At 38.5% G+C, this 25,871-nt stretch overlaps 1 protein-coding gene across 2 annotated transcripts in view; it reads right to left on the bottom strand.

Moving 5' to 3' along the window:
* Positions 1 to 496: 496 nt before the first annotated feature.
* The window catches only part of foxo3a (forkhead box O3A), a 53,077-nt gene continuing 27,702 nt past the window's right edge, over positions 497 to 25,871 (bottom strand). The window contains exons 1-3 of one of the 2 annotated variants that reach the window (XM_041253332.1): positions 16,664 to 16,867; positions 5,018 to 6,507; positions 497 to 1,251 (exon numbers count right to left, since the gene is read on the bottom strand). In XM_041253332.1, coding sequence (XP_041109266.1) covers positions 5,059 to 6,507; positions 16,664 to 16,852 — 1,638 coding nt within the window. In that variant the 5' untranslated portion in view covers positions 16,853 to 16,867 and the 3' untranslated portion in view covers positions 497 to 1,251; positions 5,018 to 5,058. Of the gene's footprint in view, positions 1,252 to 5,017; positions 6,508 to 16,663; positions 16,868 to 25,871 lie in introns of those variants that run through there. The other variant, XM_041253330.1, reaches the window with a different exon arrangement.

Raw genomic sequence — 25,871 nt, 5'->3', positions numbered from 1 at the left:
CAGACGGAAAACTATAATCTAATGCTGTCATGTGACCTGTCTGATTTATTTTTAGTTAATCAGTATATCTACCTGGTCACCTGGGAAAGAACAGGCCCGAGACAGACCGAACACTGTTTAGCACCTTCCAAGGTGTAGCATCATATTCAACGCTAGATCAGGTTTTGGCTACATATTACATTGTACTGAGTCAGCAAAGCCTTGTTACAGGCAGTTCCTTAGCACTTCATTAGACCAGACAGAACCTTGACAAGACTGATACACAGTAACACACACACACACCACACACACACACACACACACACACACACACACACACACACACACACACACACACACACACACACACACACACACACACACACACACACACACACACACACACACACACACACACACACACACACACACACACACACACACACCCACACACACCACACACACACACACACACACACACACACACACACACACACACACACACCACACACCTGAATCAGTGCTTGTGAAAGATGTACCACAAAAAATCAAAAAAAGAATTAAAGAAACAATAACAAACAGGGATGCACCATTTTTTGGGAAAAAAAAAAAAAAACAACAAAAAAAAAACAAAGTCCTGCATCAAATCCACTCTTGGGTCTTGCATAACTTCATTATGATAAATCTCAAGGCGCCAGGTCTTGAAGGCTTACAAGACAGGTCAGTCCAGCCAACTAAATTTCTTCTGTCGTTTAAAAAAAAAAAAAAAGAAAAGAAAAAATACCAATGCACTCTTCTCGAAGTTGGCCGGAGTGCAGAGGTAATTGTTAAAACGCAGCTGACAACAACGTTACACATTAAACACTAAAAAAATAGGGGGAAAGTGAGAACTAAAACACCCCAGAAACCACTGTATAAGGTAATACCACAGAACAGTTTTTTTTTTTTAAAGAAATTACTGTACTGTAAAAGGCTACAATATACTTGCAATCTATTTTTTTAGCAATATATCTCTCTACTGTAGGTGCACGTTTTTGTTTCCGTTTGTCTCAAAAGTTTGCAAACATTTGAAATAAGTTGCTTTATGGATTTTTTGCTGGGAACTTCATTTAGACTGAATTACAGATTTTCTGTTGACTGTGTCTCTTTGTTATATAGGGACAATGACAAGATTCTCAGAAATAGTGTTCTGTAAAAAGACTACTATCCACATTGTGCTGACAGTTGATTTGGCAAAGGGTATTGTGGTGGGTCTTCCATTACAGTCTGGATCTATGAAAAAGAAAAAAGAAGTTCTATGACCACCACATGCCATTTTTCAAGGAACAACAGTATATTCTTACATGTCCTGCTTTTACAAAAACAAAAATGTTTATGAAAAAAAATTTGTGAAGCATCTTCTGTAACTCACAATTTTTGACAAAACATTTCAAAGTGCTAACGAGAAGACAGGGTCAACTTGCAATAAACCTCCATTTATATTAAAGGGATCATTTATGTTCCTAATGAATGAATTAATTTCATGTATATTATTATGTAAAGCAAACTGCTTCTGAAAATCCTCCTCAAGGCTGACTGCAGGGAAAGGAGCATCACAATCTGTTACCCTTTACAGTGTTATATGCTGCATTTTCAGCTTGAGGGGCCTTTTCAGAAGCAATCTTTAACAGAACAGTTAGTCATAAAAAATAACGATTAACAATACAGAATGACAGAGAACATACGACAGGATGCTAAACAGGTAGCAAAATATATCTTTAGACAATATATATGGTATAAAGTAACCCTTTCATAACTACTGCATGTTACACCAAGTATCTAGTTGCCTTTAGCAACACTGTAACACTATATGAAGGAATGTCAACGCCGCAAGAGTTTTGCATCTAAAGTCTTGAACAACAAAGCCATTGCTTGACCTTTGCACTTGCTCTCGGCCGTATTGAAAATATGAAGAGGGCCTTTCAAGGATTAAACCCTCCAGGCTGTTTGACAGGAATCAATATGTTCAGTACTACCATCAATCACAGGCTTGCTGTTGTGCTGGTTACTTGGTGTTCTCAACCTATGTATTCTACGAGACCACAAAGAGAATAAGGACAGTACTGCTATGTACTTCTTAAGGGCATCTTGCAGAACATCGCTTAAATCAATAGCATTCACTGGCTTCTACTTCATGTCAAGAAAGAAGACACACATGAAAGGCAACTGACGGATGCTTTCCACGCAGGCACAGTCATGTGAAAATGCAAGTGCTGTAGACTAGATTAGCAAGAGATGGTTTTATCAGCAAAGGTCCTTGAAATGATTATACTGCTCTGCAGCGGTGTGAGCGTGTGTGTGGACCTTTAATGGATCCATATTCGCTGCACAACCAAATCCTTTTTGTGATTAGCAGTATCATGCCAGGTATTAAATATTAAATACATAGGCAAATAGGTTTTTGCAGCAACTCCTATAACATTATCCAAATATTTACTGCTTATCCCCTTGTTTTTTTTTATTTTTTTATTACTACACTCTGCTGCGAGTCATGTTAAGAGCTGGGTGGAGACTGATCAGGAGCTAATGAAGAAGGTAATGAAGCAGCCCCCTGAGCCCTAAGAACCTGGTCCAAAGAGACGTGCGGTAATCCAAATAGTTTCCAATGTGTTGTGCTGTTGGTATAAGTACAGGACATGCAATCTTGCAAGTGTACTTAAATGGTAGTCATATAAGTCTGTCATGTGCCAATGTATCAGAACTATCCGAGCAGCATTTACAGTACTTCCAGTAGTATGATCATTAACCTGTACAGTGCACGACGGCTTTATTTAAATTACATACTTCTTTCACATCTACATTTTCATAATATCTACATCAGCATGATCATAATCATAAAGCATTTAAATAAATAAAATGTTGGTTTTATAAAGCTTCAGAAGAGGAACTGGGGAGTTCTTTATATCTCAAAGTATCCAAATACAATACAGTTTACACATCTATAATGAACTTTGATAGAGCTGTCACAAGCTAACAGATATCAGAATCCCGGAACTGTAAAAAGGATAATCAGAATGACATGTTTGAGTCTAGGATGTGCAACACCACCAAACCTACTTCAGCCATAATATAAGTTATAATCGGCATACCCTGATAACAGTGTAACATGCTTTACCACACCTCTCTTTACAATGCCTACCTATGCTGTACCATGACTTACACTTTGCTATGCTTTTACTATGGGGAAACTTTTGAAAGGGTACTACACTACGTCAAGCCAAACTTACATGAAAGAGTAGACTTTGTAGACATACAGTACATGAAATTCCATTTCTATCGGCCTTCATTCACATGCCCATGTGACTGTTTCTTACAACATCTTCGCTATGAAGTTGTAACAGAACTGTGTAAGCTGGCATTGCTCTTCCGAGATAATGCCTGTTGCAGTTAACCAGTGAATTAAGGGTTTAACTTTTAAATTGCAGACCCTTACCGATTCTGTCCACCTATCACACTCTACGTGGGTAAGAACATACGTCTTCTCCTAATTTTTATCCTACTCATAGCCTTCTACAGACCTTTCAACTGACATTAACCACTCTCACATCACAGGACTGATTAAGCCAAGTGTATTACTATTGTAATGTACTGAAGACATTGTGTAGTTACTGTATTTAGCAGATTGAAAATAATACAAATGTCAATGTGTGTAACAATCTAGTATATTGTGTTTGTAAGCCAGCCTCAGAAGCTCAAGGTTGTATTAGTATTACAAGCTGTGTTTACCCTTACAAAGAGCTGCTGTTTCTGAAAATAGAAAAGGGATTTTTATTTTTTTAACAAGGGTAATGTCATATCAGAGTGACTGGTATGGAAAGGAAGGTAAATTTACATGTGAAAAATATAGGTATTGTTAATATATCTAGAGGATAAACAGTATGGTAGTAAAAAGGTTAATTTCTGCTGGACACTTAAGTAATGGAACTTTATTGAAAGTGCCATATAATACAGCAGTATGAAGTCAATACCTCAGTGTTAGGTCTTTATCACCTGGAAAGAAAAAAAGTAATATGACCCCAATATGACACCCATCTTAGTCTTTGAGATATTGTAGAAGCGTAGCTGTTGACAGACTTGCAAAAATATTTATGCATAGTTACTTAACCCAAAATACTGCAGTATTTGTAGGGGCAGGTGCTAGCCAGATCTTTTAAAAGTTTTTGTAGGCCAAGTAATACATAATAAATGTGTTCCTCCAAGGAAAAGAGGAGATGAGCTTTATTGGGTTAAGGGAGAAAGGGTTAAAGAACAAAATGAAACAGACTAAAATCAGAAAACTGATCTGTGATGGCTGAGGTAACCAAAACAGCAAAGGAATGCACACCGCAGGGGAAATGAACGACACGGACATGCCACAATAATAACAAACCGGCGACACTATGGTGTTGGTTTGTGTAGAACCAGGTTTGTAGTCGTTAAGACCATTGCTAAGGAAGTGATGAATTCCCTTTTGTAGTGCAGAGGCGCATGTGATCTTCAGATTATGCTAGGGGAGCGCTGAATTAATACTCAAGGGGCAATGCATTTAAGTATTTTTTCCGCCCCCCACGGCTTTGCGCCCTGGGCGGCTGCCTCGCTCGCCCACCCCTAATTATGGCTCTGCTATGATACAACGTTTGTTTGGGGCTGTCATGCTTTGAATAACAGTGAATTGAGTTTTGCTGGTCTCCGTCACAAACACCATCTGAACAAAGGTGAAATTGATCTCTGAACCTGGGTTTTCTCGGTGCCTGTACCCTTACTTCAGATGCTCACAGACGATGTTTTGTTATTGAAGAACTCGTGAGACTCGACAGCTTAACCTGAACAAAGTTTGGACCAATATCCAGACAAGTGTCCAAGAAACCTTATGACATTTTAACTATTTTAACTGATTAGAACTTAATATCTTGTAGTATACAAAAGGTTTATATTGATGGATCTAAACAATGATATTGTGGATCAGTGCCCTTTCCATTTTATTAGCCTTCACATGTTGCCCAGAATAATGAACGCTCACCTGATTTGTCCAAGTCCACTCTTTAAAGAGAGAGATGTTTTTCAACCGGGAACCCAGCTCTGGGACGAGGTCTGTTTAGCACCAACGAAGTTCCCCACGTTGAGGTTGGCATTCTGAGCAGAGATGAGCGAGTCAAAGTTGAAGTCCAAGCCATCAGCGTCCATGAGCTCACTGCGGATGATCGAGTCCATGTCACACTCCAGACTGCTGTTGAACATGTCCAGGTCCAGGTCGCTGGGGAACTTATCCTGGTTCATCTTAGGAAGGTTGATGCCACTGCCGCTAATGTTGGAGTACAAGGAAGAGTCAGAGAGGCCGATTTGCATAGACTGATTACCACCACTGGGAGACTGAAGCTGGTATTTGATGGAAACCAGATTATTGGTCTCGTTAGTTAAGCCAATACCCCCATTGACTGTGTGGGACAAATTAGCCTGGCTGCCCCCTAACGACGAGCTTGGAGATTGGGGCTGGTGGAGGAGCAGGTTGCCATGGTTGACTGGGCTTTCCTGGTTGGACGGGGAAGCTGTGAAAGACATCATTGGATCACTGCGCAGCATGATATTCCGACGGGAGTTCTGGGAGGTGACAGCGGTGCTGGCCTGTGACATGAGTGGGTCCGATTGAGTCATCATAACGTCGCTGTGGCTGAGGGAGTCAGAGCTAAGAAGGTCCTGCAGGGTCTGGGAGCCAAAGTGGGAGATGCAGGAGAAGGTAGCCTGCTTGTTCTCCTGGATGGTCTGCATGGGTGCCTGGCGTAGGGTGGTGAGTGATGGAGGGCCAAAAATTGAGGAGCTGTAGCTGCCAGAAGGAGAGCCCAGAGCTGTGCCTTTGGTGCTGTAGGTGAAGCTGGAGCTCCTCTGCATGGATCCATTGCTGCTGCTATTGCTGCCACTGCCGCCATCACCTGGGGACGGCTGCTGGGTAGGAGTCAGGCTGATGTTGTCCAGAAGATCGTCCATGAGGTTGTCAGAAAGCCCGTCATTGAGGTTCATTTCTGTCAGCCGCGGCAGCTCCACGGGACAGGGCTTGCTGATGGAAGGAGACAGGGTAGTGGGGCTGGAGTAAAGCATGGGGGAGAGCTGGGGGTCGTCATCAGGCACCTCATCCAGTTCCGGGTTGGCAAGAATGGGCGAGAGGCGTCCACTGACAGTGCTGGCATTAGAGTTGGTGCGCGAGCGGAAGTCAGTCCAGGCGTCCAGCTCATCGCTGCTGCGGGATGTGGGGCTGCCAGGCCACTTGGAGAGTTGGTTGGAGGGGCTCTCAGCTCCCCCCTCCTGGGCAGCCTGCAAAGCTGCCTTCTTCTTGGCAGCCCGGCCCCGGCTCTTGGTGTACTTGTTGCTGTTGTCCATGGAGACAGCCCGTCGTCGTGGAGCCTTGCCTCCCTTCCCTCCATCAGGGTTTATCATCCACCAGGAGCTCTTCCCCGTGCCCTCGTTCTGCACCCGGACAAAGCGGCTGTGCAGAGACAGGTTGTGGCGGATTGAGTTCTGGGGAGAAAGAAAGAAATGTTTTTGAAATTAAGAATTTATGTTTCAAAGGACATACAGAATGTGACATTTCTAAAGAACCTTATGGTTTATTTAATGTGGCTATGTCACAGCCGATTGTGACCGGGAGTTCGTGGGTGTGGTACACAATTGGCCGAGCGCTGCCCTGGTAGGGAGGGCTTAGGTAGGCAGGGGAATCCACGGCTCACCGTGCATCAGGGACCCCTGTGGCCGATAGGGCGCCTGTGGTTATGCAGTGGAGCCGCTAGATCTGTGTTGTCCTCCAGCGCTATAGGTCTGGTGGCCTCGCTGTGGATCTGCAGTGCGAAAAATGATGGATTGGCAGGAGCACGTTTCGGAGGACGCATGCTCCAGCCTCCGTTCCCTGTGTCGGCGGGGGAGGAGGGGTTTGCGAGCAGTGAGTCGGGGATACAGATAATAATTGGTTACAATAAATTGGGGAGAAAACCGGGGTAAAAAAATTGGAGACGACTAAATTAAAAAAAAGTAACTCATTTTAACATTTTGCTACAGCCAAGAGATACAGTACTAAATTATACTTTATCTGTTTAAACAAAACATGGCCAAATGACAAATTCAGATACACTCTGTACTTTAAACATTGTTTTATAAAAGAGGCTATCCACATCAGTTTTTTGCATTACTATTGTAATTTGTTATGATTTATTATAGCAAGTTTCCGTTCAAGAACTGCAGATGTGTAGGAGTTTATGAAATCAGAAACTTGTGTGCCACAGCCAAGAATAACTACAGAATAATAAAAAAAGAGCAATAGTAAATAACAATTATCATACTAGTGATGATGCAACAGCAGGGCTATATTTGGAAGATCGCTTCTTTTCTGAGTTTACTGCTCTGTGTCAGTGCAAACATCTAAAACATTACACAGCAAAGAGTTAGCTGTCAGGGCTCTTCAAACGATTAGCGCGCCGGGGTTGAAGATCGGAGCAGCAGGTCCAATTGCAGGTCTGCTTGTTAGCAGATACAGCCTCGGTGTGTTGGGGGATGGGTTAAGTGTTTTTGTTCCATACACTGCAAAACTGGCTTTTCTTAAATAAGTGTAGAAAATGACTATAGACAAAAATGGGATTTAAACATCCCTAAGCGTTGAATAAAAATACGGGTGGAGGCAAATCACATACCTGCAACAACTCAGTCTATTTGTTTTTATTTATTTTAGTTGTACTAACATTATAGTTTGAGTCTAGGGTTTTTAACCTCGTCGCCATGGTTATTTACCATAAATAGCTATTATTAAAAATGGAGAAATGTTTCTGTAAGTGCAGTATTTAATAACGGAGTAAGTCCAACAAAAGAACCTCGGAGCGCTAGCCTTTCCTGTGCAATCCAATCCTGTGCTTAGAAACGGTCAATGCTAAATATATTAGGTAGCAGTACACAGGTTAATAAATATCTGACATCAAACAGTATACAATGTAAGTAGACCACATGCTTGAGTGTTTCTGAAACATAAAACTGTTCAAGAATAGTATTTAACAAAAAGGTTATCAGAGCAGCTGGCAATTAAATGGAACTAACTGATTTGTATTCTATAAAAGAGTTGTATACAACACACTTATCTCTGTTTATAACTCTTGTGTGATCAATATTATTAAATCACAAACGTATTCATACCAGGGCTAGAATTTCGTTTTTTGTTTGCTGGGGGGGATTTCTCCCTATGCGACGACGCCAATGGGGGGGGCGGGGGGTTGTTGACAACTCAAAATTTTTTGGGAAATGGCAAAAGAAAAGTTTCTTTTCCGTGAAAACGTATTTTTTTTTAATATATATATATATATATATATAATATATATATATATATATATATATTTTATATATAAAATGACGTAGTAGTATGTAACCAAAACGAAATTTTTTTCGACGAACAGTCCTCTGTCGACACTGTGTGACAGAGCTCTCGAGAGAGGTAACGAAAAACGGACTGGCGCTTCAAAAATGCAGCAGAAGAAAAAAAGGTGCTTTTCTTTTTAACCAGCGCTCCATTTCTTTTTTTAACTCTTTACACTCAGCCCTATTTCTGCCTGTTTTTCAATGTTTTCATTTATGCATGTTTACCTACTGGATAGATTGTACTACATGCATGTAACATATCAAATGAAAGGCCACAAAATTTCCTTTCATAGTATGTAAGTTGCAAAAGGATCAGGCATACTATATGTGGTAGAGATGAGAATAAAAAAAAAAAAAGTTTTCTAAAATAATCATGTTTGGTCACTGCTATATATATATATATATATATATATATATATATATATATATATATATATATATATATATATATATTGTAATCATATATACTAAAAAAAATGAGGGGGAGAGGGGCTAACAATGCTCATTGTTCAGAAAATAACATTTTTCATAATAATTTCATATTGTCATAATTTGCTAATGTTGCAGTTTTGACAGTTGGCAGTTTGTCTGTTTGTTGGTCCGTACAGCCTGTCCGTACAGCCTATAGTATTAATGAATACTAAAGGCTGTAGCAGCCTGCCATGTCAAACATATGACTTTAAATGTGGTATAAGCCAGCCTCATTTACAACCGGCAATTTGCTAATGGTCACTGAAAATGGGAGTTGTGACTGACAGGGATTCCCTAGAGAGACTAGAAATGTCAAAGTTTTCTTTAAAGAAAGATAAGTGTTCTGTGCATCCCAGCTAGGAGCAGTGTTTTCAATAAGAATGCTCATCTTCAGTTCTACCAGCATCTGTTTTTAATAACGTTTTTTGGCCTCACCTAATTCCTTTCAGGATTTTGTGCAAGAGTGTGTGTGTGTTTTTGGTAACAATATGTGCTTCAAAGAAAGATGTACTCCACCAAAGGTCCTCACTAAAGGTTGTATAAAAAAACAAAAAACAGACATAGTACCCATTAACCGAACTGGAGCCAGTTTTAAATATGAGATACAGTTCAATATTATGCAATAGGTGTCTTATTTCCATCCCTGCACTATAAGGCAACTATCTCTGAAAACAAACCAATCTAAATATGGCAAGCTTTTAAAAGCATTTACTTTTTTTGTGGGCCTGACTTCCTTGTGTGTATAATTAACCGGCTGCTGTCTCTCATAATGTTTGCATGAATTTAACAGAATTAATACCATGACAACCTCATCACGTTGGTAAATATCCAGTTATCAGTCGTGTATCCTGGGGTGCGTTCAATAGGCAAAGCGCCTCAGGGTGTTACACAACGCTTTCTGTGTTACCTGTACGCCAAGAGCGCTACATAACAGCGACTCAAGCTCAGGGCTGCCTTGTGGGAGGTTCAAAATGGCCAAACTGCATTACACTATGTAACACAATTTTTGTTCCTGGGTAGTAAGTGTTATTTCCTTTAAATACAGTATAATCGTAAATTTCGAAAAACTACTCACTTCTAAATCTTTTGTAGTCATTTTTGTATTACTTTAGTATAAATACATGTTAATTTGGATTCATATGTTGTTTTTTTCTGACTTTATGTGAATGAAAAGACACACATTTGCCCGTTTTCCCATTGGAAATAGTGATATTTTGAAATATCACTGTCCTGGTCACAAAAGCAAAGTTTGTGGGGAATAATAGCCATTTTCTATACTTTTGAGGCATAAGCAATTAGGAAATAACACTTACTACCCAGGAACAGTATGTATGACCAACACATGTGTGATAAGCAACATCTTTGTTGGTATTTTTTAAAGTGAAGATTATATTTGAAGAAGAAACTATTTATAAACTGGATAAATATAACTCGCGCCTCAAGATGCTAAACCAAAAAAAAAAAAAATGGTGTCAGTAACTTTACATTACAAAAATATATATTACAAAATTTTAAACAGTTTTAAAACTGAGATGTGAAGCTGCTCGCTCCTAACACAACGTTCAATAACTGCCACCATATGATAGGGGACACCGCAAGAGAGTGCTCTGCTATTGAACGCACCCCTGGCGAATAGGTTTTGTTACAGCAAATCGCTCAGTTCTTATCTAGAAGTAAATGATTTTAAGAATGCTAGGAAGTCTTACAATATAAACCCTTGGCGTGGGTGGTAAAGTTAGAGTTGGCCAGATGGTCCTTTCTTTCTTTCTTTTTGTACTTATTTCCATACAAGGAATTCAGTGTCAGTATCAATGCTGGAGGTAGAAGTGATACAGAGTTAGCATTGCACAAAGTCCAGGTGCAGACTGGATTGTAGTCTGCGTAAGGAACCGGCAGCAGCCCTGTTTCACATCGGAACAAGATGAGACCGTTACACAGAATTCTTTCATAGTGTTGATGGAAACGTGGCACAAGTTTAGCTCAATTGTGGCTCTTTTGTGGCTTAAAGTTGTAGGTAGTGTCATATCTTTAGTACAACATACAACTGTACAATATACCTAGTAGAAAAAAGAAAAAGGTAACAAGCAACAAACCCGAAAAAGTATGCAATTGCATTTGTTTCAACTCAAAAAGCGACAACAAATTTTACAAACTGAATAATTAAAAGGGAATATTTATTTATTTATGTATTTATTTATTTAACAGACTTTTACATGTGTGTACGACCATAGTGCTCATGACAGCTTTTAGCTCCTAAAAAAGGCAATATAAAATTCCAGTGGTGGCTGTAGATCAAACCTGAGCCAATACGGGCTGCCACATGAATGCATGAAAAAACTGTGGTTCATTAACACTTGATTTATGCGGCAATCAGGATACTTTCCACTGGCATTTTTATTGCTTTTGGTAATCAAAGGTGGTAGACCCTTAATGTACAAGAGGCCTGCAATAGCAGCATTAACCCTGAATTAATTTCCTCAAACACTGTTGTTTTAGATCATCAGCAGGTACTCATCGTAAGTGTTGAATGCTTTTAATGCTATTAATATAAACGCTTAGCGATGGGCTTAAATTGCGGCAAACTTCCTTCGTTACTTCATCTCACGCAGCTGCATGTTGAGCAGGATCAGAGACAGAAAGCTGCTGAATTCAGACACTTTATCAGAACTCCTGCAAGGGAGTGCATTTATTAACGGATTGCTCAAATATAACTCAGAACTGCTCTCCAGTCTCAGGGTAATATCAATAGATGATTCCTAGTAAAGATGTATTGTATAATACATAGCTTGGAGTCCATTACAAGAGAGTCATATAAAATGACTAAGATTCAGAGACGTTATAAACCTCAAGACTAAAGCTTTTCAAGTGATTCTCTTAATAAATGGATATGACAAAAAACCATATAAGGTGGTTTGCTACAATTGTTATCCCACAGACCAGCAGTTTTCAAACTTTTTGTACCCATTTCCAATAATCTAGTCTACCACATACCCCATCTGAGATAGGGCCATAATATAACAATGAAAAGAGGAAAAACATAAGGTAATTTCTAATTACCGGTACTAGATTAAGTACTGTAAATCGATAACTGCTGATAAAAACAAACAAAATAAAATACAGTTAATTAACCATGGTGCAAATGCACCAACTAAACATCCATCCATCCATCCATTATCATTAACTGCTTAATCCTTTTACAGGGTCGTGGTGAGCTGGAACCTAACCCGGCAGACACAGGGTGCAAGGCAGGACTACACCCTGGATGGGATGCCAGTCCATCTCAGGCCACCACCACACACAGCAATTTAGATTGACCAATAAACCTGGACAGCATGTCTTTGGGAGGAAACTGGAGTACCTGAAGAAAATCCACGCAAAACACAGGGAGAACGTTTAAACTCCACACAGACAGACCCCTAGGCTGGAATTGAACCCAGGACCCTGCACTCAGGCAGCAGCGCTAACCACCACATCACCGTGCGGCCCCCCACTAAACATACTATCTAAAATTATTTCAAAATCCAGACTCAATAGGTATGCTGAAACAAGTCCAAATTAAGAGCACAAAAACAGGTTATGCTTCTGAAAAACATAAGGTTCCAATCCAATTCCAGCCACTTTTCCCAATCACAGGGTTTAGGAATTGATTTATTTTTTGTTGTTTTTAATCCGGTGATTCCATTTTTGTAATAATAATAATATTGAGTTTGTGCTTTTATTAATAATTACCGGTGTGGAGACACAGGGTAATGCACTTATAGGACAAAGGAGTTCTTGAAGGAGTTCTTAGCCATGTGTGCGCTCAACGATCACCCACTGTCAGCAGCCAGCTAGGTGTTTACAAAGTCAAAGGAAATATGCACCACTACGGTTGTGGTTTTATTTGAAAGGAGATTCAACATTGTTGATTCGATTGCTCAGTCCTAAAGTACTACAAAAAAAAAAAAAAAAAAAAAAAAAAAAAAAAAAAGGCGTGGTCTGCCATCACAAGATTTTTTTTATCACGTACCCCCTGACGGGAGCTTGCGTACTGACAACACAAAAATAGGAGGAGTGGCAAACACTGTTGCAGCAGCAAGGTCATTCAAAATGATCTGGACAAGATTCAGAACTGGGCAGACACATGGCAAATGACATTTAATAGAGAAAAGTGTAAGGTACTGCAAGCAGGAAATAAAAATGTGCATTATAAATATCACACGGGAGATACTGAAATTGAAGAAGGAATCTATGAAAAAGACCTAGGAGTTTTTGTTGACTCAGAAATGTCTTCATCTAGACAAAGTGGGGAAGCTATAAAAAAAGGCCAACAAGATGCTCAGATATATTGTGAAAAGTGTTGAATTTAAATCAAGGGAAGTAATGTTAAAACTGTACAATGCATTAGTAAGACCTCATCTTGAATATTGTGTGCAGTTCTGGTCACCTTGCTACAAAAAGGATATTGCTGCTTTAGAAAGAGTGCAAAGAAGAGCGACCAGAATTATTCTGGGTTTAAAAGGCATGTGATATGCCAAAAGAACTGAATCTATTCAGTCTTGAACAAAGAAGACTACGCGACAACCTAATTCAAGCATTCAAAATTCTAAAAGGTATTGACAATGTCGACCCAAGGGACTTTTTCACCCTGAAAAAAACAAACAAGGACCAGGGGTCACAAATGGAGATTAGACAAAAGGGGCATTCAGAACAGAAAATTGGAGGCACTTTTTTACATAGAGAATCAAGAGGGTCTGGAACCAACTCCCCAGTAATGTTGTTGAAGCAGACACCGGGATCCTTCAAGAAGCTGCTTGATGAGATTCTGGGATCAATAAGCTACTAACAACCAAACGAGCAAGATGGGCCGAATGGCCTCCTCTCGTTTGTAAACTTTCTTATGTTCTTATGTTACCCCAGATTGAAAACCGCTGCCATAGACAATAAAATTGAAAATGGAACTGATTTTTCCTGTTATTTGCTGCTTGTTTTTCATTGAAATATATTAAAGAATGCCAAAAAAGTCATATTTTGTATTTTTTTGTTTGTTTTCATTTTCATAGACCAGCATAAAAACTATTTAATGTCTACTGACTTTAGGGATTTTCATATGTTTTTAAAAGAATGAACATATATTGTTTGAGCAGGTCAAAACTCTGACTATTCAATATGAAATGTTATCCATGTTTACTAAAATCTATAAATTATGAACAAATGGATCTTTTGCAAACAGTCATGTTATTCAACAAGTGAATTCAATGTGTAGTCTTAACAAGTTCAGCCAAATGGACAATGCGGTACTAAGTGGTAAAGCTGGGAGAGCACTATCAAGTCATGTGACCAGGTCTCATGCTTTGGATGAAAGCCCAAAAACATTGACGCATCCTGGAGCTTTAAAGTAATACAATCTGAGGAGTTCACACTATAATACCCAACCTGTATGCTCTCTTTATAACGTGCCTAATGTGTTTAACTCTAGTTAATATTATTCCATCCATAGTTTAGTCTATCCATCACTTTATCCAATAAAGGGCTTTATGTTTGAGTAAGCTGCAATTTCATTCTCATATTTTTCATATTGAAATTTAAAGACCATGTGTCCCAGTTATTTTTCAACTTCAGTGCAAATATCCCATGTAGTGTACTAAAAAATGTCCTGGTCTTGTTAACCCCCCAGGATCACCAGGAATTGAGTGGTGGTTGTTCAAATGGTTTCTTCTTAAAATACATTTAGAGTGACTCAAGTATCACAAGGAAACTGACAATTTGGATAAACAGATCCAACCTATCAGTACATTTTAAAGGGTTAAACACTGTGGGGTACAACCAAGTTGCCATGTACAGTAGTCAACTTCATTCAAAACACCCAAAACCCATTTTTACTGTTCTTCTAGATTACCTGAGGTACACAAAACCAAACAACAGGTCTGTTTATATTCCTGATTCCTGATAATGCAGCTTTAGACAGGAGGACTCTGCTCTGTTCCAATTACAAACCTTCTTAGTACTACAGTACTTCACTTTGTGAACTAGATAGGCATGCCCTACTACTAAATGAAGTAATACGAAATTATAAGAGGACCTCCAAATTCTGTTTTAGCACAGGGAGAAAAACAGGAGAGAATAACTTGTATTCATTCATTTATTATTTCTCTAGAAGACCTGCTTTACTGAAAGGGTGTGTGTGACTATAATATATTACAGCATGCAGCGTTACTAAAGCCTGTTTACCTCACTCCTTCGGCTTGGGCAATCCCCAAAACCATTAAGAAAAATCTGTCCCAGGAGAGAACAATTCATAAAACTCTCTTAGTTTCTGTGTCTGTCTCGAAAGTGTCTTCAAATGCTTCTCAGGGATGATAAAAACTGTTGTTTTCACCTCTTGGTCAGCTCAGGCAAAACTTTTTTTTTCTCTTTACCTTGCCATCCAAGCTGTGTTTACCTTGCAGAGTCTGACCATTAACTCAGACACCAGCTGCAAAGACTTGCACTGGAGTACAGAGGTCTTTTTGTCTGAAAGCAACATGTGGTATCAATTTATCACTGTCAGTAATGCAACCAGGAATCCACTCCCTTTTTTTTTTTTTTTAATGAGTGTTTGGGAGGGTTGTGTAACAAGAGTCTTTAATCCTGGGCAGGCACTGAAATTTTGCAAGAGGTGCAGCTGCCTCTGTTCTGGTACATCGTGGTCCTAAAAATGGGAGGTATGAACTTCAAGCTGCTGTTTCCGAAAGGAACTTGAATGGAACATTGGGCGTCTTTTTTTAATTTATTTTTTTATTTTATGCAACTTGAGAGGTTACTATTTTTCTTAAACACTAACACTTTGACCCTACTTTATTTAAAGCCATGATGGGGTGCCATGGTTACAGTAGTATGGGGAACTGGCTTTCCTTTCTCTACAAACTGTTTTTTTTGAAAGCTTGTTTTGATAAATGAAATGCCAGATTTGCCCTACTGTTTTATGTCATTTTCCATCATGCGTAGCAGCTGTGAGTTCTCTGACTTCAGTATTGAGTTATTACCATGCATTTCTAGATCTGTCTTTACCTGGCTGTGCACTGCAGGGCACTGACAAGACCTATGTCCCCCTTTATACATAGTTATGCCTTAAGTACAAATAATTGCATTGAGTACCAGCACTGTCCTTCCTGCTTCAACTTCGTTTTATACAACAAAGAGTGCCATTGAGTACACTTGTTTAGTGTTTCCCTGGTCATCCAGTTCAACTTTAAAGAACCCAATAAAAAAAAGATATGCTCTCATTTCACCTTTTTAAAGTGATGCATCATCTTCTAGTGGATCCCATGACACCTTGTAGACAAGGGGATTTTTCAGGTTTTACTTGCATTACCTTCTCATACTGGTGCTACATTCTTAAAACAATTAAGCCTTTGGTGAACTCTATCAGAAAGCAGATATAGATGACTTAAAAGTCTGTCTGTATTCCATAAGGACTCTAAGCTCTCCCCCTCTTATAAACCTGCTTAGCACTACAGTACTTCACTCTGTGAACTAGATAGGCATGCCCTACTACTAACTGATGTAATAAGAAGTTATAAAAGACTTCTTCAAATCTGTTTTAGCAGTTTTAACAAACAACATTGATAATTTCAATATGCCACATTTCCACACACACACAGATGTGCATCCTGCCAGCACATGCACACAAACGTCAAAACACTTACACATGCAATCATCCTTACACACACACACACACGCGCGCGCACACACAGTGGTTCATTGCTGAAGTGTAACTCAATTTATAAATAAATCACACAGAGGTTACGAAATGGCTGAGTAAAGTTATTTTTACAATGACTCTACTCACCAGCCTCATTCCCAGCTGTTGTGATTTTTGGACAGTGAGAAAGAACATTCCATTCCATTCCATGCAACCAAACGTGCCCTTCCAGCTCCTCACAGTTCTGTGTTTTTGCAGTAACAGCAGCTCCCTGCCAGTCACTAAACTACCACTCTCAGGAGTCCATTTCCAGTTCAAACACAGCACTGCTGCCATCGCTGCTGCAGAAATGGCCTCCCTCCCCCATAGAAATCCGACCCAGATACACAAAGAGACAGTGCCCCAGATATAGACCATCTCTCTCCATACAGAAACAGATACACACACACACACATTGAAGTTGTGAGGACATCCCCCAGGGACAGTAAAACAGCGAAGAATTCCAAGTAGTATATGGGGAATGTTTTGTATTCATGAAGTACAGCACATGAAAAATGGGTGTTGTTATAAAGTACATTTGTATATATGAAATATGAAGTCTGCATCTGAAACGGTTTCTGGAGATACGACTGGAGGCCAAAAAGAAGGGTATTGATATAATTTGCAGAGGGGTTTCCACAATACTTAAAATATGAAGTCTGAATCTCGAGCGATTTATGGCATATGAGCTGTAAAAAAAACAAAAAACAGTTATGATGGTAGATTTACAAATACATATAGAGCTTTTCTTAAAAGGATGGGTAGATTTACAAATACACATAAAGCTCTTATAAGATGCTTAAAGACAGAGACGTTTAAAGCAGTCACCATATATTTTCTTACAACACTGAAAATATGAAGATTTTATCTAAAGCTGGTTATAAGATCTGTGCAGTCGGAAAAAGTGCAGACAGCTGATTGACCATTTTGGATTAAGGAGTACTACCATAATGCAAAATACTGTATTCTTGGTGGTGCTTGTTTTCAGTTTTCCACAGTTGCTTTAGTTGTAAAACCAACATGGCACACAAAACACAAACAGACAAACACAAACCACAGACATACACACAAACATATTTCTGAGGTCTGAAATCCTTGTCAGAAATGAAGAATACCATGTACAGCAATTAAGTTTTGCAATTGATATTTGGTAAGTGAAGAAAATTAATCATCATCATCACTGGCAGATCTATTTTTCACAGCGAGTGTTATAATAGTTATGTGATACCTCCTTAAATTGAACTGAAAACCAAAACTTGCCTAAAAAAAAAAGTGTGATATGTGGCCAATTACATAGAATACTTAAAGGCATTGTTCAGAAATAAATATATCATTTGTATGTGTTATGTCTGCAAACTATTTCAGCATGATGGGTGTGTGTGTATGTACAAGGTCTGTTTTCTAACAGGAATAATCACAAGTCATGTAGCAATCCAATTTCAAATACAGATGAATGGATGCTTCACAACTGCATAACTGTGTTTTCTTATTTTATCTATTATGTTCTACAAAACTCTGTTAAACAAACACATTGCTAACTAGAGATCTCCGTGCAATTTTTTTGATTACAACAGTAATGTGCTTGGCCTGGTAAACATTCTAATAAATAATAAGGTTTTAACATAATAATATTGTTCTTTCTCCTAGTAGGGAAAGGTACACCCTGGAGCATTACACAAAAAGATATATGTTTTACTGTATATTTATTTAAGAACTTGATGACATTTGTATACATTATAAATTGACATATTTTGTTAAGGGAACATCAGCAATACTTTTTTGTTTGTTTGTGTTTTGAGGGCATACAGGCACAAAATATTTTTGCCTGCAGGCTCAGAGTAGCTTTAATTCGGCCGTGCGTGTGGTGTGCTGTTTCCTGATACCTACAGTAACTGCTCCCTGTTGTAGTTCAACTGCTCTGATTGAGTTAGACTGCCCATACAGTACAGCAGTGGAAGTGATTTGGTATCTGGGAGAAACCATACAAAGCAGGTGGTATTCATTTTTATCCCAAGCCCATTATACTTTACAGTGCCCGTCTAGTAATTGGGGTATATCAAGGTAACTGCTATGTCCCACAAAATGAGTGCTCAATAAACTATACTGAACTAAATTAAACTATATTCACATAGTTGTGTTAATGTATCTAAAACACTGTCACGCTACACAGATTTAAAAAAAAAAAAAAACACAACAAAAAAATCAAAACAAAAACAGACACAGTTAAAAAAAAGAAAAAAACAAACAGACAAAGGAATCCCAGGCAAGTTTTTACAAGTACTGTCTGTTTGTTGAAAGACAGTAAATTACTGTATTTCTAGGTTTATCCACAAAGGAAATAAACCCTCTATTTTTCCAGGATTGCTGGTGGATTATTTGTGAGTGCTAATGCTTTAATGGTAGTCACTTAAGCTCTGCTCACAACAATTCCACCTCCAGATACTGAACCGTTTAATGCTACCCAGTCATTGGATAAAAGACTCTCTCTCTCTCTCTCTCTCATGCTAGGAGGAGGGGTGGGGTCTACTGTAGCTCAGCCTCTTTACAATATTAAATTAAGCAAATGCTCTTTACAAAGCTGAAGAGGCTACAGTTCAGGTTTTAGACAAGCTCGTTGTATAATATATTGATGTCAACATTAGGTTCTTGGCACCAGTTAAGTGCAAAAGTACATAAATATAGAAATATACCCAAGTGTGGCAGAGCAAAGCTCTGCCGTTTAGAAATTGGCAGGGATGGGGTTAATTTCCCCTACCTGCCTGGGTTTATTATGTTCAGGTGGCTGGGGTTGATTAGTTGATTAAATGATTAACTTAATTAACAATCAATCAGTGCCCAGCCACCTGACATAAAAGGAGGCCTCTACTTCTCATTGGGGAGGAGGGAGCTGAGGAAGCAGGTTGTTTGTTTTGTTTGTATTTTTGAATCCAGTGAAGGCACTGCCCAGCCTGGAAACCTTATTTTTTTTTTGTAAGTTTTGCTTTTTGGTCTTGCTTTATTTGTGTTTGAACCTTTTTGTTTTGCCCTTGTGCACTTTATTTTTGCGTTTATTTATAATAAGTATATATTTTTTGAACTGCAGTCTGTCTCTGGGCCTCTATCCACTCGCCAGCCTGCCACACCAAGTTAGAAAGATTATTTTCAGAAAGTACATTTTAAAAATAGAACTACGGGAATGTGCTGAGCTGCCATGCAGCCCTAGTGCTTTTAATTATCTCTGCTGAAACATCAACTTCCCTATCAGCAATTGTACTTTGTTGCTGGTCATAAGGATTGTTGATGGGAATGTTACCTTCAGGGTTAATCCATTATTTACCCACTTGGTTAATCCAAAATACAATGTTGAAAAAACAAAATTATTAAACAAAATTATTATTTTCTAGATCAACTGTGTACTGTACATTTTTTTTCTGTTTCAGTCATCCCATCCTGGAGAAGGTTAAAGGTTAGAGCAAGCTATTCACCTCACTAATGTTTTTAAACATCAGCACTGTATTCAATAAGCCTGTTTAAAATGATCAGTAATCACAGAGTATCTCCAGAAATTACAGCCAAATCTGTGTAACACAAAGGAATCCCATATAGATCCCATTTGGGACAATGAGATGTGTGATTTAACAGAACATTTGTAATCTGGGTTATAGTGACAAAATAATATGACAGAACATGAAAGGCTCTGTGTAACACTTCTGTGATGAGCATGTCAACAAGGGAAGTGTGGTGATGCAATTGCCGGTTCATTACTGGTGAATCAATTGAGAAAACAACACAACAGAAAAGCCAAGATTTACTACTGCACAGAAGGCGTTAATATCACCTGGAGAAGTTTAATGGACCACTCACAATAAAAATATAAATTTATTTTGGTAACTGTATGTACTGCCCCTAATATTGTTACTCTTCATTTTTCAATTCTATGCAGTTTTAAAATACAAAAGGCCCTACTCAGAAATTCAAATGCAAATTAGATACTGATATTAAAAGTGATTAATGCTTGTTGATTGATGGTTGTAGCTTTAGGGAGTGACACTCAATCAGATCACATCTTAGTTCCTGATCCCTTTATGTTTTTTTGTATTTCAATATTGAAATAAAAGTGGGAAGGAACGTTGGGTTGTGTGGAATCTTCCTTGGCATCTGTGTGTAAAAACTAAAAGCTGCTTTGAAATCTGCTGCTGTGCACACTGCCTCTCTAGAATCGAGAGCGGTTTAATCTGGATTAAGGATTTATATAAAGAAACGTATGTAATCAAAGGGAGGAAGAGCCTTGTGATACATTATTTTAAATACATTTTTAAAACCCACTGCCAAACTTCGACTGAGGTCGCACCCACACCACTCTTTAAGCTGTTTTTCAAATGGTAAAACACTAATATAAAAATAAAGACACAAGCTCCTTATACCGCCATTTCGTGACTGTAAAGGGTAAAGGGGCAGGAAGTATGTGAGACTTCCAACTATGGTGGGTTGGAACCTGGACACAGCGAAGGAACAGCAAAGAGTCATTTTTATTGGTTGATCGCCACCCCATGACCTGCCTCCCAAATCACACCCTCACCCAACCTCTCTGTGTCTTTGCCGTAATTGACAGAAGGATCCCACGGGACTCCCAATCTCACCCTGCAGGATCATGTATGCACCTGATAACCACCACAGGTCTTCCCTATCACATAGACTCTGCGACCTTTCAATACACATTCTGTAATTCCTAGCACACACTCCCCCTTCCCCCTCTCAAACTCTAGCCCTTATTGAGTTCTTGAATATTTACAGAAAGACAGCTGACATTTGTCCCTGGCCTTGCCCACTATCCAAGCACACCCACCCACTGCCATCTGCGTGCTTTGGTTCCATAGAATAAATGGACTGCTTCACTCCATGTTGGGGGCTCTGCCAAACAGAAGACAAAGGATGCAATATTTTTAACACTGAGAACATAATGTCCTGGGTAGGGACTCAGAACCAAGAGAGGGGGGTTATGCTTCTGCAGCTAGCTAAAACACACTATCTCTATCACATGGGCAGGAGACACATTCATTGGCTTTAATTGCTCTAGATTTAAAAGAGAGAGCGAGAGAGAGAGAGAGGAAATAGCGCGAAAGCTTAGAATAGCAAGTGCAAGCTTTACCACAGTTTATGAGTCTAAGCATGTTTGTAATGGTAGTAATTGGGCATGTCTCTAAGCTTGTAAACTGAACAGACAGTACTTCCCAAAGCAGTACGTCTACCCAGATCCCATTGGTATTACAGTAGGCAGGTTTACATTCACCTATTTGAACATATCCAAGTCTCATATTAAAATAGTATCACTGAAAAAAATTAAACACAATTCCAGACCGTGGAATGAGATATGCGACAGTCTGAATAGACGCAGGTGTCTTCAATAAAGGTTAGGTGCTTAAACATAAACATGTGCATGTTATAGGTCCACTGATTTATTGTTGTACTTTTCATTTTGCAATAAAAGCTCAAAATAATTCAGTTCAGTTGAAAACTCCAATCATACAGCCATTTACTGGCGTTTAACACTTAAGTACCTTAAAGGTTTCATGTGTGCCGCAAGAGTGGATTTTACCAGCTCCACTGATCGGTTTAGAAAGCAGCACTATAACAACACATGCAGAGCCCCAGGGAAGGTTGCACTTGGCATGCAAGGGCTCAGCAGTACAGAAGCAACTTGAATTAATATCGTTAATGTAAAGTTATCTTTAGATCACTTACGTTACATTTAGAAAGGGGAGTGTAAACGTAATCTTATATTTCACCTCTTTTCGTTTTAAAAACACTTTCATTTTTGTTACTGTACACAGCTGCAAATACGGTAGTTATTTACATTTCAGTAGAGATTTCACCTGCAGTAAACTACAATGGCCTAGCGTAACCCATTTGACACTTAATATTTTCTCTTGCTTAAAGAAAAGAGTTTTGTTTTTTGTTTTTGGAATGTTTTGTTTACAAAATGTCTTGTAATAAAAACCAAGAAACAAATAATGATTATTATTATTATTATTATTATTATTATTTAGTTCTGTATAACGTTACTCATCAGTGATTCTGTTATTATATCCACAGGGGCTTGAATTTAACCTTTCCACAAGGAGTACATTTCAGACCCATAAAAACACAGCCATAAATTAAATGCCACGGTGAGGTGGTAAAGTTAGAAGTAAACACAACTACACTATATTCTGTGTGATACATGTTTGACTCACTACTGCTCTGCTGCCTTCTGGAGTAATAAAATAATTTAACAACTTCTATTTAAAATCCGTATTTATTTTTAGTTATTTGGTAAAAGCGGCCTGTGGAGATTTGGATGGACTTTATAGACGTCATTGGAATTAGTTATTTTCATCATCACTGATTAACTGCAAAGCGTAGGTGTGAAAACACATTGTTTTATATTTCTTTATGTGTAACAGAAGCCTATTTACCTGGCTTTGCATACAGACCACAGATATTTCTCAGGGTAATACTTCAAATTTCTTCTGGGCCAGTTTCTGTTGGCACACCATGTCCAACACAACATAGTTGGTACATTCTGTGGTTCTGAAAAGTGCCGCAAATTATTTTAGCAGACCAGTAATCATTTACTTCTTCGTACCCAGTAGGAAAGCAGCACCCCCTCCCCTCAGGGAAATGAAACTGCAAGTTTAACTCAATGAGTTGCTCTCTGCTTCTCTGCAACCATATCAGCAGTTCTCAAAAAATACAGGTAAAAATTCAAGTGGGACGTTTGGATATATGTACAGACGCCAGAAATGTCATATACTCTCACTGCACTGGGATAATAACTAGAGAAAAAGAAAAAAAAAAAAAAAAACACACACACACATACATTCTGGAGTGCATACTGCCCAGTACTGTTCATGCGCTTTAAATGTATAAGCACAAGAACTAACATTTGCATTTGTGATCTCAGTTTGACCTTGCTAGCTATTTACTGCAGAGACTTTAAATTCCCTCCGCTTTCCAAATAGGGCAGCAAGCTATGTTCCCTGTAATTACCCTGATTTTATTAAGTGTCTATTCCAAAAGGGCTAGAGCACCAAGTTCAGAAAAGGGCAGAGAGTTTCAACATACTGTAGTCCTTTAACATTGGACAAAGCTTCCTCAGAAATTGGCTGTCAAAAAATTACCACCACATTTACCTATCACAGAGGCAATACAAGTTAAGAGCCTGGGGGCATATGTGAAAAGTAAGCATGGTCGCCTAACTTTATTTTGGTGCCTAATTAGTACAGTACAGAATATTTATTTGAGCACGCACAGGAAAATTAGAGACAGGACCTAAAACTCTCAAGTTAAAAGAATGTACTGTTCACTGCATAAGGGTTGTTATTGAAGGTATTCACTGTTCCAAAAAAATATGAAGGTTTGGTTTTGGGTTTTATTTCCTCACGCATCCTAGAAAGCCACAGTGCATAACCTTGCTCGCTAAGAATAGTGAAGGACACACACTTAACGTGTGAGCAACATGACATGTTCTATTGAATGCATGAGAAATATTAGTGCTTGTATGTTTCTTTATGGAATTTCCAAATCACTGGGATAGCAGGTAATAAGTTACAAGCAACACTAAAACAAAAGCAATCAATACATCTTGAATATAATACAGTACTTAACATATCCATTCTTTATCACATTTTATTTAAGTTTTTATAACATTATACAGAGATAACAGGGACACAATCTTATAGAGGATATGCACTTTGAACATTTAACAGAATCTGAAACACACTTAAACTCTGACTGTTGACCATAACATGACACAAGGACACAATATACTTCATTAACTACAGCACCACCATAGCATATACTGAACAGCACTTCACAACATATTCTCCACCATAGCATGGACATCACAAAATATTAATATGGGTCATTCTAACGTCAACTCAACCAGAGCTTCCCACCTCAATACTGCTTATATTTTGTGTAGTGGAAGATACAGGTAATTTTCCTGGATTTTGGTTGATTTGACACAGAATGACACATCTACAACAGCATAAACTTCATTAAATCCAACAGCACAATAGCATATACTCTGGTATCTCTCAATAGTATATGGTATATGAAAATACAAATATTACAACAGTCCTGGGACAAATACTCAAACATCCTAATAAAACACTGCTTGAAATGTAACCAAACCAAGACAAATTTGTTCTTGTACAGCAGTTGTTAAACCCAACAGCTGTGTGAGATCTTTAAGTTAAAATAATGAGTTTCTTCCTTCCTTGCCTGGATGCATGCCACCCAGCACAGTGCCTAATCTAACTTTAGTACACACTCTGCTGATTAGGATGCAAAATGGGGAAATTCCATGCAAAGCTGCCTACTCATCTGTTTTTTTTTTTTTTTTTTTTTTTGCAAACTCACTTATGGGCAGGGCATTGTAATCTGATGAGCAGCAGTATCTTAGCCAGCCTACTTACTTCTAAATGATGCAAGGAGAAGGGAGTGAAAACCATGGAGAGGGGGTCTCCTTTTCTGCCAAGGTCTCCTCAGCTACTTCCATCAGTAGTATTTTCCACAGTGCAGCTATGCTCAGCAGCATTAAATACTGGTTGGATTTCATGCAAAAAGACCACCCACAGTGTATTTTCTGTGATTGCTCCGATTGGGGCAGCGGGGCTACTATTACTGGTATTAACAACAAGTTGTGACCATTGTTCTTCAATCCTATGAAACTGAAAGCAGATCTCTATAGTTTCCTTGTATTTGAAGGATATGATAATGGTCATTTTGAATTGTGAGGTTAAAAAGCCCACTTCTGTGCACACAGTTATATCAGAATTTTATTGTACCCTTGTCTTAGAATTTATGGCAAAAAAACTGAGTCTTGCATAGAAATACATCATATGAAAATGATATTCAGGCATTCACTTGAGTGTTTCTGGTTATTTTAGCAAAACCTTGAGGCCTGCAGTGGTGAAAGAGTTAAATTAACAAATTTAAAAATAATAATATACAGGACAGACTTTGTCATTTCGTTATACTTTAAAATGGTTTGTGCCAGATTACAGAAACATACCACATTCCTTGGAATCTATTCGTTTTCATTTCACAAACCCGCAATGATCAATTAAATTCCTGAGATGGCAGATTAGGCCTATGTGAGTTGGTTCCTTAGAAACGGAAAAAAAAAAAAAAAGATAGAACACAGGTTTTTAGATTTTCTTGATATGAATTATTAATGTATTTTTACAATGGACTAATGCAAATTGCATCCTGGTTTCTAGCATGACAGGAGACCTGCAAAATCAAGTTGCCAATTTAAAAACAGACATTTACTGTAGATAGCAACAACAAA

Source organism: Polyodon spathula, chromosome 6 (genome assembly GCF_017654505.1).
Source record: "Polyodon spathula isolate WHYD16114869_AA chromosome 6, ASM1765450v1, whole genome shotgun sequence".
Classification (NCBI taxonomy): Eukaryota; Metazoa; Chordata; class Actinopteri; order Acipenseriformes; family Polyodontidae; genus Polyodon; species Polyodon spathula.
This window is presented reverse-complemented; position numbering and strand designations above follow the sequence as displayed.